Source organism: Protopterus annectens, chromosome 2.part0 (assembly GCF_019279795.1).
Source record: "Protopterus annectens isolate FY-2018-M chromosome 2.part0, PAN1.0, whole genome shotgun sequence".
Classification (NCBI taxonomy): domain Eukaryota; kingdom Metazoa; phylum Chordata; order Ceratodontiformes; family Protopteridae; genus Protopterus; species Protopterus annectens.
Window position 1 is genome coordinate 1,405,938,196 of NC_056728.1, and position 20,593 is coordinate 1,405,958,788.

The 20,593-nt window shown below is 39.5% G+C and overlaps 2 protein-coding genes across 2 annotated transcripts in view; both read left to right on the plus strand.

The window, feature by feature from the left end:
* SETD7 (SET domain containing 7, histone lysine methyltransferase) overlaps positions 1–20,593 on the plus strand; it is a 1,173,783-nt gene that overhangs the window by 1,044,534 nt on the left and 108,656 nt on the right. Inside the window, exon 6 of the mRNA XM_044061630.1 lies at positions 6,963–7,080. Within this exon, the coding sequence (XP_043917565.1) occupies positions 6,963–7,080 (118 nt within the window). The remainder of the gene's footprint in view (positions 1–6,962; positions 7,081–20,593) is intronic.
* LOC122793510 overlaps positions 1–20,593 on the plus strand; it is a 1,396,143-nt gene that overhangs the window by 951,883 nt on the left and 423,667 nt on the right. The window lies entirely within an intron of this gene.

The following is a 20,593-nucleotide window of genomic DNA, read 5'->3' on the forward strand; positions in this document are numbered from 1 at the left end:
GGGCAGCAATATCCTAGACCTGGTCTTTACCAACATGGGCGACCAGTGTTCTACACCAGAAGTCAATTCCTCATTGGTCAGATCCGACCATAAGCTAATCAGCCTAAACATCCACCTCCCGCCCTCACCCCCATTAGGGAAACCATCATAAAAAAATTCTCCAAAGCCAACTTCACGCTTCTTAAGACAGAAGTGGCAAACTTCACAACACCCATGCAGATGAACAATAGAGGCACGACTGCTGAATGCTACACAAATGCATTTTATAAGCACTTACATGAGTGCATGGATCGTGCTATCCCTAACAGAACCAAGATACTAGCCTCCAAAAAATGAAAGCCAATCTGGTGGTCCCCTGCCATAAACAAACTCTACAACAGAAGAAATAAACTGTTGCAAAAAAAAATGTAAAATCCCATGATTGGAGGAACTCCCTGGTGAGCCTCAGTAAGAAGCTGAGATCCCTCATAAAATCTTCCAAAGCTAGTTACAAAAACATACTTTCCACTGATTCTAAAGACAACCACAAAGCATTCTATAGCTATGTCAAGAATCTCAGTGGCAACCCTCGGATCTGCTCTGAGTTACAGCACAATGGCACTAAATGTACAGAACCAACTGATATTGCGAACTACCCCACCCCCTAAAGGGCCCATCTGTATACCGGAAGAATGCAAGGTTCCTGTAATCACGGCTGCACAGGTAAAAACCACACACTCCAAAGCTGAGAACACAGCATCCATGGGACCTGACAACATCCCAGGCTGTTCTCTGCATGAACTACAGAATGAACTGGCACCCCACCTAAGCACCATGTTCAATCATAGCCTCACCTCAGGCTTTGTGCCCACTGAATGGCGCACAGTGACTGTTATCCCACTCCACAAAGGGGGAGCCACCACAGACCCTGGCAACTACTGCCCCATTAGCCTAACGAGCCTAGTCTGCAAGGCCATAGAATGTATCATCATGGAACTTATAAACAAAGACATTGGTAATCTCCAAACTCTGGATCCCACCCAGTTCAGGTTTGTAAAAGGCAGATCATGTCTCCTAAGCCTGATAGACTTCTTTAAAGCAGTCACCAAAGCTGTAGATGAGGGTAAGGTGGTTCACACAGCCTAGCTAGATCTTGCCAAGGCTTTTGACACCATCCCGCACTCTGGAATTATAGATAAACTCACTAAACTAGGTATAAATCCCTATGTCACAAGATGGTTTGCCAACTGGCTCACAGACAGAACCCACACTGTGAAAGTAGCATACTCCAAATCCGACTTCAGACCAGTGACAAGTGGAGTACCACAGGGTTCAGTCCTGGGTCCTCTCCTGTCTGGTATCTACTTTTCTGAAGTACACGCTAACACAGAAGGTCTTTGGTTAATGAAGTTCGCAGATGACTGCAAACTAAGAGCCATAATTGAAACTTCTAATGATGTGGGCATCCTACAAAAGGGCCTCACTATGACAGATGCCTGGTGTCAAAGCCATGGCCTCAAGCTCAATGCCAAAAAGTGCATTGTCATCCCCTTAGGTAAAAACTCTGTACCCATGAGCTACTGGGTCTATATTAGATCATCGAAATGGCAGAAGTTCGAATGGTCTAATATCAAGCCCAATATCGCAAATGCTGAAAACAGTGAAGCTGCACAAAACCGAATTCTTTCCTAGGGAAAGAATTCGGTTGGCTGTTGTTGTGGCTTCACTGTTTTCAGCTATGTGGTGGAAAGTTACGGGTTGGGTTAAGGTAAGTGTGTGACACTGCGGACATTCGGGTTAGGGCGTGGGTTGGGTGAGTTAGCGTTAGGCGCGGGTCAGGTAAGTGTGCAATTCTGACAGAATTTGGGGTTAGGGGCGGGTTAAGTGAGCTAGGGTTAGGGTGTGAGTGAGGTGAGTGTGCGATAGTGATAATTTGGGGTTAGGGGCAGGTTAAGTGAGTTAGGGTTAGGGTGTAGGTGAGGTGAGTGTGCGATAGTGATGGACGTTAGGGTTAGGGTCTGGGTTAAGGTAAGTGGATAGATAGTAGTGTATGTGCAGTGTAGTGTATGGTTAGATATAACTTTTAAATGTATGTGTGTGGATTGCTGATTTTTAGTGTGCTTGTGGTATGTGTTTCTCGGAATAGTGAATTTTTTCCCTGGGAAAAAATTCGCTGTTTTGAGGTTTCATTATTGTTAGGTTTTGGGTTTTGCAGTTTGACGTTACGGCATTCGATAATGAGCCGTTTCGATGATCGATTGTGTGTGTGTGTGTGTATATATATATATATATATATATATATAAATATATATAAATATATATATATATATATATAAATATATATATATATAAATATATATAAATATATATATATATATATAAATATATATATATATATATATATATATATATATATATATATATATAAATATATATAGATATAAATATATATATATATATATATATATATATATAAATATATATAATATATATATATATATATATATATATATATATATATATATATATATATATATATATATATATATATATATAAATAAATATATATATAAATAAATAAATATATATATAAATAAATAAATATATATATAAATAAATATATATATCTATACAAATAATATATATATATATATATAAATAAATATATATATATATATATATATATATATATATATATATATATATATATATATATATATATATATATATATATATATATATATATATATATATATATATATATATATATATATATATATATATATATATATATATATATATATATATATATATATATATATATATAAAAAATGTCTTAATCTTGGATGTCATTATCATTAGTAATAATAAATGCACTTATGCAGTCTATGGTACCAGATATTTGATCACCCATTTACACATTATCACTCATTTATCACTACTCCAGCCACATCATCTGACACATCACCACTCTGCTTATGTCATTGCTGACTGGACCTAGTTCACACTGAACAAGCCAGTAGCAGTAATTTAATATGAACCAAAAACACTACACATAATCGCACTAAAATATTTGTCTAACTGTAAATCTTGCAAAAATGTGCACAAAGCAGTACATTACTAAGTAAAATACAAAACTAAAAATGTGCATAAAAAACAAGCTGAGCACCAGTGCCCCCTCTACACACACAAAATCACACTCAACAAAAATCTCATCTCACTCAGGAACAATCCCACACATTCATTATTTAATTTCATCCTCCTCGTGAGAATTGCAGTGCTAGCAAGCCTAGCATGGTTGACCAAATGTATCTATAACCAGGAGAGGTTCCAGCTTATCCTGCAGCATCCCAAGGCAATTGCCAAGATAGATGACAGATGTAATCCATTCATTTATTCCTTGTCTGCCCTGGGGCCTGCCACCAGTAGGCTGTGCCTGCTTACACCTTCCATAAAAGGGTGCACATATGATATCCTCACAAGTATCTAAACCTATGTCAACTGACTCTTCCCATCCCAGAGGATTGTGATAGTTATAATCCAAGATCCTCTTTTATGGCTAAGCTTCTTACTATTTGAATGAACCTCCTTTGGACATATATCTGCAATCTCATTCTTTCAAGCATTACTCGAAGCTCATGCCAGGTCAAGATAGGGACATAGACTGATTGATAAAATGAGAGTTTCATTTTATGACTCTTTCTTTCATCACCAACACAGTCTCATACAATTCCTCCACTAATGTTGCTGCTGTATTTGGCTGTTGGTCAGTCTCCCCATTCACCTCACCTTCACTCATGTACAAGAAACTTAAACTCTGTCATCCAAGATGGCTATTCCTCCTTCAGCTACAAAGAGCAAGCCACTCTTTTTCTGAGAGAAAACCAGGACATCAAGTTTGAAGGTACTGTTTTTCATCCTAGCTACCTCACATTTAGCAGCAGACTGCTTTAGTGTACGCTGGATGTCAAGTCACTTGAGGCTAGGAGGACATCATGACCTGCAGTCAACAAAGATGCAATCCTTGCATTTCTATAATAGAGACTATACAAGCCTTAGCTGTTGAAAACCACAATAAGGAGGTTAAACAAGGGAACGCCTTGTCATTGCCCTTAGTGCACCTTGAATGTATCTGGCTGATGGTGAAGAATGAGAACATAACACTCACTCCTGAAACATGGAGACCCAACTGGTAAACCACAGCAGCCATGGTATCCCATACTGATATAACACTTCTAACAAGACCTGGCTGAGAACTTGGTCATTTTTTAGGTCTAGAAGACTCCACTGAATCCTCAGTTGTCTGTGCAAGGCAGAGATCATCCATTCTTCCATGGACAGGAAGGAATATTTATTATTTCCCTGAATCTGAGGCTAGACATTTGGATGACATCCTTCCATCACATGGCGTGGGCTTTTTCGGGGAAGATAAACCCATTCCATTTATAATTGGTACACAGCCTCCTGTTTCCTATTTTGAAACTCTTCCATGGACAGGAAGGGATATTTACCTGGATCGGAAGCTAGACCTTTGCATAACATCCTTCTATCACCTAGCTGAGACTTTCTTGGGGGAGATAAGCCCATTCCATTTGTAATTGGTACACACTCTCCTGTTCCCCTTTTTGAATATGGGGGACTACTACCCCAGTTTAGCACTCTTAAATATAGTCCCAGTGTTTCACATGACATTAAATGGGCATGTTAATCATAACAGCCCTGGTGAAATCAACCATATCCTATGTAGAACAAAATGCATGAAATACAATAAGATGCATGTGCCTAGATGATTTAAATACATGTCCTAGACGAATCAATAATGATTAGTAGATAAATAATGATTAGTAGTAGAAAAAGTATCTACATTGTTCCACATTAAATAGAAAGCTTAAAATTGATGCTTTAACAGCTTTTTTCTTTATAAATGACCTTAAAGATTAATAAGATGAAGGCCTTATTTGAGGTTATTCTTGATAAAAAAATATATATATATCCATACTAATACTAACGGATTCAGTGGCAGAGTGTCTCTGCTGTCAGTGACCTGATGCTGACTGCCAGCTAGTAAGCTGGAAAACCAATTGAGTAAAGAGGGTTATACAGCCAGAGCCAGATGTCCTTGTCTGTTCATAAGGAAATTGGAGTTGGGTTAGCCTGTATTTGTGTATTTTAAATTGTAGCAGGATCAGGAGATCAGGACTGGAGTAAACAGTGATTTGTACAGAAAAAAGGACATGCAATACTTCTGTAGATTTTGAAACTTGAAGCTAGTTTAAAACTTAAAATTTGCCCTGGAAAAATTGCTTATTCTAAGATCAGGACCAAGATGCTGTAGACACAGCAGAAAAAAGAAAATGATGACTGGCCCTTTGATGGTGCTTTGTGCTGAGAGGGAGGTCATTTTTGCATGGTTTATGATGTATGAAGTACCAGAGTGTGCACTGTATGTATACAAAGGACTTAATGACACTTGAATTAAGCAGCTCTGAAAAAAAAGAACTCAGTAAAATGATGGTGGTTTGATTATTATGATGTGTAGCTCATGCACGAAGGAGCAATTCATAGCTTCAACATGCTGTGGTTAGTATTCTGTATGGCTTAACTTTTTTGGCCAGTATTTGTCTCCCTCTCATATGCTTCTATTGCTTGTCCTCATTTACTTGGTCTGCAAAGCAATCCTACCTTCCCTAAATTTATTCCAGCCATGTTCGGCGCTGGTGAGATTGAGGCATCCTTGAGCCAGCATTGCACTGCTGCTGACTGTTTTCTTTTTATTTTTCTCCCTTCTGCCCTGCACTGACTCAGTAACATAGTGTGGGTGGGATGTGCTGAACCCACCCATCTCTTCTGCAAAGGCTGACAGGAACAGGACTACCCTGACCACAAACAGCACTGTGTTGTTGTTTTGCTGATGTCCAACAGGAAATCGAACCATGTAAGCATGCCCCAAGTGTGTGCACCACCTCTCATGGAAGGGTACACTCCTCGTCCCAGTCTGTGGTCTTGAGCATCTGAGACACGAGCTTGAGTCACCTGGACTCTACCTCTCTGCACCATTGTGCAGGCTGTATGGCCTTACTTTTGAGTTCTGTGCAGTGTATGGGGGTACTGTTTTAATACTACAGTGCCTTAAAAGCCTGGTTTCTCAGGAGGATGCATGCAGTGCATACAGGAATGTATTGTTCACCTCTCTTCCATATTTGTTGGCCTGCGTTACAGTTGCCCACTTTTGCAGCTGTTTGTGTATATTTGGTGCAGAATTTGTCAAACACTGAATCTTTTAGTAGTAAATAGAAAAGGATTTGAGACAGTTTGAGGACCCAGGTTTTCAGTGCAGAAATGAACTGTTGTTCATACCCAGAAAGGCTTCACAATGATGCAAAGAGAGAGACCATCTTAACAAAAAATGTGCAGATGTATTAGGGATGCCTATACGTTGTAGATATGATTCACCAGTCCCACTTTCCTTTTGCAATTTGAATTACTAAAATGGTTATATAGCATCCTACTGGACAGGACTTGTCCTTAGGATAAAAGGAAAGATATTGCTTGTGGAGCCATTGACAGAAGCAGTTTTCCTGTGTGTGCACAACGTTTATAATAAAATGAGCAAGGGCTTGGTTTTCCAGGATTGACAACAGTTGTCTGTAAACACTACACTATATAGTAGATGTAAGGCAGGGAATTATTTAAACTAAACCAGTAGAAAAGCACAAAAAGAATTAGACCATGTTAAGAGTGTTAAGGTATAATATTCAGAAAGTAAATCAAAGAGCATGTTGGAGTCACTGGCATCCAGATTGTTATTGCTTTCTTGAAACTGAATACATGCCTGCTTCAAGCTTAGAATGTGCATCCTGACAGTGCAGTCTTATTTTTATAACAAAGGGAGACTGTGAGGAGAGTGCTGTAACTGTAATCTATTATTTCATTGTTTATTACAACAACTTATTCTTCGTTTGTCTTTTCCACATCCCTTTTAGGGTGTACATTGCTGAATCTCTCATTCTTCGAGCTGGAGAAGGGCTGTTTGCCACAAGAGCAGCTGGAGCTAATACAGTGATGGCTTTTTACAATGGAGTCCGAATCACACATGAAGAAGTGAGATGCCTTTTAATTCTTAAACAAAACCCAAGCATGCATAATAATGTAAACTTACACGCAGTTGCAGTGAAAGACACTAATCTGGTTCTAAAGTTTTTTTGAATTACCCTCTTGATATTGATGTGAAATGATGTGCTGTTACAATGATATACGTACTGAAAGGTTCTGAAGTACTACTACTACTCTTCAGTAAGAGGTTTGGAACAGACTTCTCTACTATCTAAGCATTTTAAATTGTACAGGATAAGGAATACTAAAGTTACTTTCTGGAAATGAAGCTCTGAATGGTGTTACTGTGCTGCAGTCACTACATAGCAGGGGCACCTGCAAGGAGCTGGGTTTCCTGGACAGCTTTGATTGCCCAGTCTCTATTTTATATTGAAATGTTAGGTGAGTTAACAGTTGAAGTTGTCAGGCATGTAATTAGAGGAGCTGTCGTACCAACGTGTAGTACTGATATGAGGAATGAGAGCAGTTCAGTATAATTGTTTCTTCTGTGACCGTAACTGTACCCCTGCCAGGGATATTGTGGGTTTTATAGATTTGTTACTGTGCATTTTCTTAAATTAAATGTGTAAACTCATGTTGGGTCTGTAGAGTGGAAAAAAAAAAACACTTCTCTACCCTCAATAAGGTATAAGCTGCTATATACTGGTGATGCCTTTCTTCCTTTATCCAAGCTTGGTGATCATCTCACTTGTGTTTTTCATTTATTCCTCTGCAGTTTTACTGGGATGTGGCTGTAAAGTGTTAAGCATCTGTGTACCTGTGGCCTGAAATCTTTTTCCTCCCAAAATTTTTTGGGAGTACTGTCAGGTTAAGTGACTTGTTTAGGCTCATACAGAGGGCAAATAGAAGCTGAGTGAATTGAACCCTGGACTGCAAGAACCACCTTTTTACCAACTCTATTATCTTTGTGCTAACTGCTATAGAGGTACACCTCCTTAATGCTAAAAAAAGGATGTGGCATCTTTAGAATACAATTTCACCTTTTCAGATACATGTAGTGGGATATTTCTTACTGAATCGCAAGGTTTTGCAAAGCAGGCATACACTCAGCCACTGCAAGACAAATTTTCACATTATCACCAAAATAAAGAGCTTTTATTATAGAATTGGGTTTGTTTTTGGTGTTTTCTGTCAAAGTAAGGTGTTTGAGAGACAGTAGCCTTGTTTACTGCAAAAGTTAGAAAATACTTTTACACATGAAAATCAACAAATGTCCTGATATTTTATGTCTCCTTTACCCCACTCCCACATACTCATGACAGAACTGATTAAATCAGGGCTTCCTTCCAAAAAGAGAGGCAGATCATAATACAGATTGAAATTGTATCCCTTTGCAAATGTGAGGTGCACTTGAAGCACTGTTTTCCTTGTAGGTCTTTTTCTTGTTAATTTTTGTTCAGTGGACTTTATTTTGGTTCATTCTCACTCAATTCCACTCTTTGTTAATAAAAGTAAACACATTGTCTTCTTTTTCAACCTGTTCCAACGTCAACAAAAAATTACTAACCAAATTAAAAACAACATCCTCAGCTGCTGACAACCTTCCCACTGAGTTCCTCAAACTAGGTGCAGATGCTCTAGCCTTCCCTGTCTCCATTCTAATAAACCAGTCAGTAACTGAAAACAATGTCCCCATCCATCAGGAAAAAGTCCATTATTATACCCCTTCACAAAGGAGGTACTTCAACAGATTAACGAACTATAGACCTAGGGCTTGTCCTATCAACATTCTCTAAAATCCTCAAAAAATGCATTTACTCTCGGCTTATGAAACATATAACCAAACATAACCTCCTTTCTGACCACAGTACTACTACTGCCCTCCTCAACAACAGTAAACCAATACAGAAATGATGGCAACCTTGTTTTTTCACTTTTCCTTGATCTTTCCAAACCATTTGATACAAGTATCCCACCAAGAGCTCCTTTCTGAACTTGCAACATTAGGTCTCACGAACCCCTCCCTCTCCTGGTTTCACTGTTATTTATGCAGTCTTCAGCAGGCAACTAAATGGCAACAAAACCTCTCAGCATTTCAACCAATCATTGTTGGTGTTCCCAAGGATCAATACTCAGCCCCCTTCTGGTTAATATTTTCATAAATAAACTTCATGCCACTACAACACTTGCCACTCTTGTATAGTATGCTGATGATTCAACCTTTATTTGCTCTGCTCCAGAAAAAATACAGGAAATCTCTCAAAATTTTTTCGTTGACATTGAAATATGACTAAAAAATTCTAACATGCTGCTTAATGCCAAAAAAAAAAAACTTACTCCAAAACAACACTTTAAACAGGCACACATTTCATATTAGCTTTAGTAATAACACAAAAATAGAAACCATAAGCTATACTAAACTACTGTGGGTAATAATAGATGACAACCTTAAATTTGATCATCACATATTTCACTCCATCAAGAAAACTCAGCAAAAACTCTGCTCCCTCTATAGAGCCAAACAGTACCTGACAAACCTGACAGATCAAGCAAAGATTACCTTATCAACATACCTCCTTCCTTCTCTACTATATGCTTCCCCTAGTCTTACAAATGTCAACATTGCATATAAAAACTAAACTAGCCTCCTGCTACTACATAATAGCTAAATTTGCAACCAACCAACCCTATAAAACACATCACTGACCTACATTAAAATAATTAAACTGGCTTAAACTCCCAAACCAGTTGACATACAGCTAATCATTGCCCACAACCTATTGTACTCTCCAAACAAATGCCCAGCATTACAAAATACTTTACTGTACTGTTCACCCACTAGAGACCTTCGCTCTAGAAATAAACTTTTATTATGTATCAGTAAGACATTCAATACTGCTGGAGATTGTCTGCTCTCATTATGTGTCAAAACTCTGGAATGAAATCCCCACACAGTTAAAATAGCTAGAAAACTTAAATAGTTTCAAAACATTCTTCCTAGTCACCTGGCTAGCTTTACTCAGATTACTTTTCTCCAACTCTTACAGTCACTTTGCTTCCCAGTCTTCCTACCTTATCTCTCCCTCATGGTACACTTATTTCCTAAACTCTTACTTTTCCTCCTCCTCCTGCCACACCCCACCACTAACTACAATTCCTCTGTCCATTTATCTTCCTGCTCATTACCATTACTTCTCCTTTCATATTTCTTAGCATTTTTAAACTACTTTCTACTTATCTGTCTGCAAATTATTACTAAACTCAAAAACACCCCAGTTCTTTTCCCTGCAGCCGTCATGTTATCAATGCATTCATTTGTTTTTGTATGTTATTTCTCTGTTCAGTAATTAGCCAATTTAATTTTCCTCTTGTTTTGTGTTAAAATGCTATGTTCATAAAACTATTTAAAAATATTTAAAAATCATGTAAATAATCTCATGTACATATGTTTCACCCTGCAATTATAAATGTTCATCACGTCGAGTAGAAAAAACTTTAAACCCTATACCCCTGGCTCAGGAAGTACTTTCTTACAAGTGCTTTGGTCCTCTGCATTTCAGAGCCGCTCTTGCAGTGAGGTCTGTTTTCAAAATAGTAAGCATGAAACTTTAATGTCTGATATTATTGACTGACTGTATAGCCCATCAGTTGCAAGGGACATGTCAGGTACAAAGCTAAATTAGGGATATTCTTTAAAATCGGGAAAAGCAGAGAGGAACTGGGGACTGTCTTATCTCTTAACAGCTGTGTGCATTAGACTTCCAGGCAAAACTTTAGATGATACCAGGGAGATTTTGATAAGTATTAGTCTTTGTCACTTAAAAAGTTAATAGGTAGAGCATCACAAAGCACTTTCAGAATAATCAGAATGAAACTCTAATATCAGGCATTCATGATTTGACTGTGATAATGTGTGATTTATGAGGGCAGGAGTTGAAATAACAGAATATATTAGGGATGTTCTGTAAACTAATGAACAGGTGTTTGTGTGTGCATGTGTGACTGAGGAGGCATATATGTGCCATAACTGTGGGCCACCAGAGGTGATTGCCACAGGAAAGTGTTGATTAGCACTAACAGTAACACCATGCGATTCAGACACATCACATGCTAGTCAGTAACGAGGTCTTTCCTTGTTGCTGTTGACCTGTCTCTAAATAACATTTTCCACAATCACAGAAACAGTTGCTTTTGGTGGCAGATTTTACCACCCATGATGGGATTCTTGGAGTCCCAGGGATTGTCTGTACAAATGCATTACTATCACTTTTGGAGTTTATACAATTCTTCTTCTTTCGGCTTTTCCCGGTTAGGGGTCACCACAGCGGATCACCTGTCTGCTCATGATTGGCAGTGGGGTTTTACAGTGTCGAGTTGCCAGCCCGGCACCCAACCTTCCACAGAAGGCACACACTCACACCTAGGTCCAATTTAGAATGTCCAATCCATCTACAGCATGTGTTTGGGATGTGGGAGGAAACCGAGCACTCAGAGAAAACCCACGTGACCACAGGGAGGACATGCAGACTCTGCACAGAAGGCACCCCAGCCGAGGATCGAACCAGAGAACCTCTTGCTGTGAGGCGGCAACCCTAGCCACTGCACCACCGTGGCCACCCTTTGGAGTTTATATAATAAAAAAAACAAAACAAAAGAAAACACGAGCGTGCTTTTTTTTTTTTTTTTTTTTTTTTTTTAAGGTGAGAGGGTAAGTAGTAAGCATCATCTTGCACTTCAGATTATACATGACTCATATCTGTAAACTGTAAAGTGCAAATAATGAATGAGTGAGAAATGCCATCTTGGCCAGGAATGCCACCTCAAACCTAGTGCACACTTCTACCATCTACAGTGCTTACAGTAATCTTAAGGAAGAGAGGATAGCATACCAGTACCCAGAAAGTTAACAAATTCCTACCAAATGTAGTTAATACCATCCACAAATAATAAGCTCAGTATAAACGTTGAAAAATAAAAACATTTAAAAATGCAGTTCAAAAGGCATTCTGTTATTTTAAAGCTCTTATGAAATATCTGGATAGTAGAAAAATTGATTACTGTATGCCCACACATGAAGTATCCCTTCATTATGGCATTATAATTCAATAACCCTTCCACTCCTTTCACTTTAGTGAATAACCAATGTACCTATTACCAGAGAGGGAAGGAAGATTATTAACTCAGATCTCTTATTTATAACACATAAGCGCACATACTGAAACATTCATAACACAAATAAGATGCAGTAGTCACAAACCTATGAAGCAGTCCAGTTCCTGCCCAGTTTAGGACTGCAACACTGAAAACAAAGCACTTTATGACACTCAGTGTAGTAGAAATGCTGTTTTGGCCAAAATTAGGTGGTGGACCTATTTAAGTAAATAAACATATAGTTTGGTATGTGTGCCAAGTGTGTGTCCCTCAAGTAAAAATGTGGCACCCATTACTGAAAAAAACTGCTGCTGGTCTCTGCATTTATATTTAAAGTAAAAAAGAAAAAAAAGTTTAATTGCTTTCTCAGCAGTCGGCTTACAATAATTCATTCACCCCAGCTAAATCTAATTAATAATGTAAAACAAAAAAAAGTTTCAAGCCAAGAAATTGGGTGTTAGGGTGCACATCAGACAGCGTTAGTTTTAACCCTGTCAGCCCAAGCAGTATTTTGTGTAACATAGTGGAGAGACAGAATGGCCTTTCTCCCAAATGACAAATAGATTCCTAGATAGTTACTGGGCTAATGATCTAGCTGGCCTTTCTAAGTCTAGCCAAGTTTTCCTGAAAGAATAATGATGTTCTTTATCCAAACAGGATATTGAGGGCTAGGAATTTATAAGCTACCTCTGTCCATAAGGGACATGGGTGCCAGGCCTGGTGTAAATTTCCTATTCCCTATCCACTGGTTTAGGCTGTGCTTAAATCGCGTAATAGACAAAACTCCGCTTCACATGGATGGGAAGCCTGCTCCATATGGAGGTGCAGTGTCTGTGACACACATCTGTCTGTCCAGCACATTCTGTTTAAGTCACAGATAAAATTCAGGTCCCTAGACATTGTATTTCTTGTACTGTTTGACTTATGAATATGCAGGAGATTCTTAAGTGTGTGGTTTGTGGATGCCTTGTAAGCCAGGCATGAATCTCCCCTCAGCAGTCCATAGGAGGCTATTGAGGGAAAGGGCTTTAAGGTACTCTAAGGCAGTTTTGTTATGCCTTGTATCCTTTTTGTAAGGAACCTCTGAGGTGACTGCAGTTGCTGCATATTCCTGGGCTGGTGTGTAGAGTTTCCAAGTCTAGTTTTGGGCACACGTGTTCAGACAAGATGGTGTGCATTTGTCAAGATCAGGGAGGAGAATTTTTGCATCAGATATTTTACAGTATTTGGCAAACACTAGGTAGGATTTTTGCCAGGTGGAAAATTTAACAGTTTACAGATGGCAACATTTGATGCATCTCTGATGGTTGTTAATGCCAGGAGCATTAATAATAAAATTTTTTATTGAAAAGTGTGCTACATTCTCACAAGATGGATGATGATATTGTTTGCAAGACATGGTTAAACTAGAATGACTGGAAATCAGTTCTGTCAGGGTATAAATGTTTTTACTGTAACAGGCATTCTAACTAAAAGTCAAGTGGAGATATGATAGGGATTAAAGATAGCTATGAGACCTGTGATTATTACATGTTCATTGATAATGCCAATATTATAGACTGTGTAACTGTGACAATAAAGACAACCCTGGAACATATAACAATTGCTGGAGTGTACAAACGACCAAAGTCAAGAGCAGATGACCTAGAGGAATTCATACATTTCTTGCATGAAACACAGGAGGGAAGAGTAATATTACCTGAGGACTTAAGTTTACCAGAAACAGACTGGAGTAATATGATTCAACAACGCTAGTAAGGAAATTATTCACAGTGTATATTCAGGAACAACAATTACTTCAGATTGTTAAAAAACCTATCAGGGGATGGAACATACTAGATATTGTTTGCGTTTCCAAAGAAATTACTGTCACTTCAAGTCAAGTTTTACCACTATTGATGTGCAGTACTCATGGGGTTATAAAGGTTAATTTGTTGCTAGATAATTCTGCCAAACTGAAATTTAAACCAATGCACAGAAGGTTAGTTACAGATTATATGGAAGTAAAACAGTCACTATGCAAATCTAAGTGGAGTGAGGTATTCAATGGAAAAACTGCAGATGGAATGTGGAAAGTTTTGAAAGAGAAATTGACTGAAAAAAAATCAAAAACATTTTAATTTAATGTCAGGATCTAGGTATACAACATCAGGGGGATATATTTCCATAAGAACAAGATATCTGATTAAGGAGAGACAAAAAATATAAGAAATGGAAGAGAGGTCGAACTACAACTTTGAAAACTGAAATAAACAAGTTGGACAAACAGATCCAAATTTTTCTTGATCTTGTCTCACTCTGTTTAAAGAAAATTTATATAAAGTAATAGGAAATCTTTTTATAGATACATAAGATGTGGAAGGAGTAAAGACACACAAATTGATAAACTGTGTGCAGATTCTAAAATGTATTCTTTGGCACAACAAATTATATATATATATATATATATATATATATATATATATATAGATATATATATATATATATTTACAAAATCTTTTGCAAAACAGTTCGGCTCCAGAAAAGGGGGTGATAAGTTGTCCTAGTAACCTCCAGGTAACCCCAGATACTGGAATTAAATTAGATTATATTGAAAAAGAACTGCACAAACTTGATCCAAACAAAGCACAAGGAGGAGACTGAATTAGTAACAATGACCTGAGAACACTTCAGCAAGAACTTACAGTACCATTATATCTATTATTCACTACATTTTATATCTATCTATATATCACCTACACAAGAACGACAGCGCAAAACACAGACACCTACATAGCAGACACCATATGGTCGACAATCGAAACACCAACAACGTAATTACTGCACAAAAAAAGGAAAATAAAATTTCCTTTTTTGTGCTAGCAGGGGGGCTGTGCCCCCATGCACCCCCTCCATGGGGGGCTCCACCCCCGCTGTAACTTTAATATACCAACTAGGAGAGTGAACTACAGTGCAGGAATGGAAATCTTTCCGTTTCGCACTATGGAGACATACCGTTTCCCCATTGTCGGCATTTTGATTGTCGACCATGTGGTGTCGGTTATGTGGGTTTCGGACTTCTCAGCTGTTGTTCTTCTGTAGGGGACCCATATATATATATATATATATATATATATATATATATATATATATATATATATAGGGAGATTCCTCAAGATTGGAGGTATGTGCTTATTAAACCTGTCTTTAAGAGAAAGGGAAGTAGGACAAACCCAGAGTCATAGAGACCCTTAAGTCTACTTTCATGTTGTAGAAAAATAATGGAGAAGGTAATATTGGATAAGTTGTCAGAACTGGATAGGTTGGGACATGAAACCATATATCAGCATGCATATGTTGAAAACAGATCTATTACCACCTGTAACATGATGTTCTATAATGATATAATAACAGCTATGAATGAAAAATTGTGCTGTGATGTAATTTATATAGATTTAACTTCAGCATTTGACAGGGTCATACACAAAACACTGATCAGTAAATTAGTACAACGATGTATTGATGTACTCTTGATAAGATGGATCGCTCCATGGCTTATAAGTAGAATATGGCAAGTATCATACAGCAACTGGACAGGTGAAATCCTTGGTTACAATCAGGGTGTCCTACAGGGCTCTGTCCTAGGCCCTTACTTGTTTAGATTGTATCTTTCAGACATAACTTTTTCATCTGAGGTGTTCTACAGTCTTTATATGCAGACAACCTGGAATTGGGTAAACTGATTACATGTGTTACAGATAAGCCATGTCTGCAAAATAACTTGACTAAATTGACCATTTGGGCACAGGATAATAATATGCTGATAAATACATCAAAAACTAAGCATATGAGATTTGGGAGACATAAATTGAAAGGTGAATATTTAATACAGCACACAGTGATTTAAACTGTAGACTCATTTAAGGACCTGTGTATATGGGTAGATTCGGCTATGAGTTTTTCTAATCATATCAACCAATTGGTTGATGATGGCTTTAAAACTGTAGGTTGCATAAAAAGATTTATAAAGTCTAGGAAATCAAAAATAATGAAGTCCTTGTTTGTTAGTTGCATTAGACCCAAACTTGAGTACGGAATAACAATATGGAAACCCTATAAGAAAACAAGCATGAGTAAATTGGAAAGAGTACAGCGGAAATTTACCAAGGGCATCCATGGATGTGAAAAAATAAATTATTATGAAAGACTGGTGGTGGAATGAGGAAGTACAGGAGAGTATACAGAGGTGAAGAAGAAGTGGGATTGTCAAAGAGATGAAGAAAGTAGACATGAGTATAAGGAGATGAGATGCATGGCAAAGGATAAGGATAATGCATATGGAGAGTTGTATGAGAGATTGGACACTAAAGAAGGAGAAAAGGACCCTGTACCTATTGGCTAGACAGAGGGACAGAACTGGGAAAGATGTGCAGCAGGTAAGGGTGATAAAGGATAGTGAGGGAAACGTACTCACAAGTGAGGAGAGTGTGTTGAGTAGATGTAAAGAGTACTTTGAAGGGCTGAGGAATGAAGAGAATGAAGGTTGGATGATGTGGGATTAGTGAATCAGGAAGTGAAACAGATTAGCAAGGAGGAAGTAAGGACAGCTATGAAGAGGATGAAGAATGGAAAGGCTGTTGGTCCAGATGACATACCAGTGGAAGCATGGAGGTGCTTAGGTGAAATGGCAGTGGAATTTTTAACCAGATTGTTTAATGAAATTTTAAGTCAGACGATGCCTGAGGAGTGGAGAAAAAGTGTTTTGGTACCTATCTTTAAGAATAAGGGTGATGTGCAGAGCTGCAGTAGCTACAGAGGGATAAAATTGATCAGTCACATCTTGAAGTTATGGAAAAGAGTAGTGGAAGCTAGGTTAAGAAGGGAGGAGATGATTAGTGATCAGCAGTATGGTTTCATGCTAGGAAAGAGCACTACAGATGTAATGTTTGCTCTGATAGTGTTAATGGAGAAGTACAGAGAAGGTCAGGAGGAGTTGCATTGTGTCTTTGTGAACTTAGAGAAAGCATTTGACAGGGTGCCTAGAGAGGAGTTGTGGTATTATATGAGGAAGTCTGGAGTGGCAGAGAAGTATGTAAGAATGGTACAGGATATGTACGAGGGTAGTGTGACATTGGTAAGGACTGCGGTGGGAGTGACAGATACGTTTAAGGTGGAGGTGTGATTACATCAAGGATCAGCTCTGAGCCCTTTCCTATTTGCAGTGGTGATGGACAGGTTGACAGATGAGATTAGACGGGAGGCCCTGTGAGCTATGATGTTTGCAGATGACATTGTGATATGTAGTGAGAGTAGGGACCAGGTTGAGGAGACCCTGGAGAGGTGGAGATATGCTTTAAAGAGGAGAGGAATGAAGGTCAGCAGGGCTAAAACAGAATATATGTGTGTAAATGTGAGGGAGAGTAGAGAAATGGTAAGGATGCAGGGAGTAGAGTTGGTAAAAGTGGATGAGTTTAAGTACTTGGGATCAACAGTTCAGAGTAATGGTGAGTGTGGAAGACAGGTGAAGAAGAGAGTACAAGCAGGGTGAAATGGGTGGAAAAGAGTGTCAGGAGTGATTTGTGACAGACTGGTACCAGTAAGAGTGAAAGGGAAGGTCTACAAAAGGGTAGTGAGACCAGCTATGTTATATGGGTTGGAGACGTGGCATTAACGAAAAGGCAGGAGTCAGAGCCGGATGTGGCAGAGTTAAAGATGTTAAGATTTGCACTGGGTGTGACTTGGATGGACAGGATTAGGAATCAGTATATAGAGGGCCAGCTCAGGTTGGGCAGTTTGGAGACAAAGCAAGAGAGGTGAGATTGCGCTGGTTTGGACATGTGCTGAGGAGGGATGCTGGGTATATTGGGAAAAGGATGCTAAGGATGGAGCTGCCAGGTAAGAGGAAAAAGAGGAAAGCCTAAGATAAGGTTTATGGATGTGGTGAGAGAGGACATGCAGGCAGTTGGTGTGAAAGAACATGATGCAGAGGACAGGAAGAAATGGAAACAGAAGATCCGCTGTGGCGACCCCTAACCGGAACAGCCAAAAGAAGATGATGATGATGAAAGACAAAAATATCTGAACTTGTACGGTGTATCTAACCGGTATCTAAGAGGAGATCTTATTCAGGTATATAGGACATTTAGAGACAACTACTTCTGGGAATGTTTGGGGTCATCAAGAAGTACTAGAGAATCATCAGACAACCTATGTAGACGATTCTATAGGAATGAGAGGTGTACTAATTGGTTCTCTGACAGAGCAGCTGATGCATGAAACAGACTACCAAATTATATTAAAGCAAATACTAGTTTAGATATTTTTAAGAACAGCCTAGACACTTATTATGGGAACAAGTGTTTTGGTATATTGGCAAGCTAGAAGGGGATTAATGACCATACTTGAAATATTTGTATGTAGGTATATACCGAATGCAGCATTGTTCTCTGTGATTGGTCTGATAAGGACAGAGTACAGTGGGATAGGGATCTCTTCAGACCTAGATGTCATGCCCTTACTTATAAGTTGCACAGCATAAAAGGATTTCCTCACTACTGTGGCTGTGTGGTGGTCAAAGGTAAGGCTGCTGTCTATGTGCATACTTTGCTTCTATTAAATATGGAGCAATATAGGTTTATGGGTCAGTCTTGCCTTTCCAGTGCAGACAACTATGGTTCCGACAGTTCTGTCGCAACCCCTAATGGCACCATCAATACAGTTCAGTCCCCTTCGGCACAGTTGGTACACTCACCTTCGACTCCAAGTATGACTCTTCAGTACTCCACGTCGCAGACATTTTCAGCATTGACATGTGCTTCAGTGCAGTCCTGCTCAGCACCGACCTTATTGCCAGTGCAGACACTTTCCACTACGGCACCGTACCCTTCGGGGCAGACCTTTGCCTTTATGGTGCAGACACCTACAACTACTACAGTGCTGACATCTTCGGTGCAGACTTTTTCCACACATTTTTCTTCGGTGCAGACTTCCTTGGCTCCGAGCTCTGCACCTATTGAATTAGCAAGGACTAAATATTCACCTTCACCGGATCCTTTTGCTAGTAGTCAGTATAGTCCTGTCCTGGAAAGCCCAAAATTGCCATCAGCTTTCTCCATGAGGGTCAACTAAGAGTCTTTCTGAACAAGATGTGTTGTGGCTTGTTGACCAGTTGCTTCAACAGTCTCCATGTTCCCTCTTTCAGGTGAATGTATATCTCCTCAAACCCCAGTGTATACTCCTTCTTCAACTTCCATTCAAGTCTTGAAGCTTTTTACTCTGACAACAGCTTCTCTCCCTCCGACTGCAATAGTGGATCTCACTTTGGAACCAGAGTCGTCCTTGTGGCCCTCTGGGCATTGGGCTCTTCTCAGGCCAGTGGCTGTGCCATTGGGGAGGGCATTCCTGGCTCCATGCTGATTTTTTTCTATGGCACTTTCCTGGGATGTGCTCTCTCTTACGGTTCATAGTCCTCTTGAGACTCCTGGTCCGGGGTTGGGCTCATCGGGGCAGGGTGTGATCCCAGTTCCAAGGTTGTTGTGCTCTGTTCTGGGCTCCCATCCCTCCTTGGGTAGGCCAGCCTTCCAGGCCATGGAGAGGGCGCTTGCCTCCACTGGCAAAGCTCATTTGATGGAGTCCTGTCCCCCCCTCTGTGCTGCAACTGCCACAAGCTTCAACTGCCGGACACCAGGCACAAGAGCCTCCGGTTTCTCCTCCTCAGGAGACCCCCTCTTTGCAGTCTTCCCCAGAACCTCCCACTGAGGAAGTACCCCACAATGCATCGTGTAAGAGGAAGCACATGGACTCCACTGAGGAGTCATTGACTGAAGATACGGATTTTGATGACAGGGATGGGTCCCCATGGTCACCATCTGATGAGGTGTCCTTTGGTGACATCCTCGAGATCCTTAAACAGAGGGGTGACTGGAAGCCCTCTAATCTTTCCTCTGAGGAATCCATATTCCTTTAGGCTTTTTGTGCCCAGCCCCCTAACTCCTGGGTCACCCCGCCTGCTGATGAGCTTGTCCAGCTCATCGTGCAGTGCGCATGGAAGGCTCCTGACACCATGGAAGTGATACCTAAAAGACCAGATAAAATATTACCGCCCCCAGCTAAGCACCCCCATTGGTCACGAGGTCTTCCAGTAGATGCTATGGTGGTGGCAGCTGCTAGTAAGAAAGATTTGGCAGAAGAGAGCCAAACTGTCCATCCCCCCAACAAGGAGTCCCAGGCAATTGACTGGGGAAGCATGTGTTTTCGTCATTGACCTTTGCCGTAAGGTCTTTGAATTATTTGGCACATTTTACCAGGTTTCAGCGAGATCTTATCAACCAACTCTTTGAAACCTTGGCAGGAGCTGTTTCTGGCAAAGTCCGTGATAATGTGGCTTCTCAGATAGCCACCCTAGAGTCCATTATCAACTCCTTCCATGCAT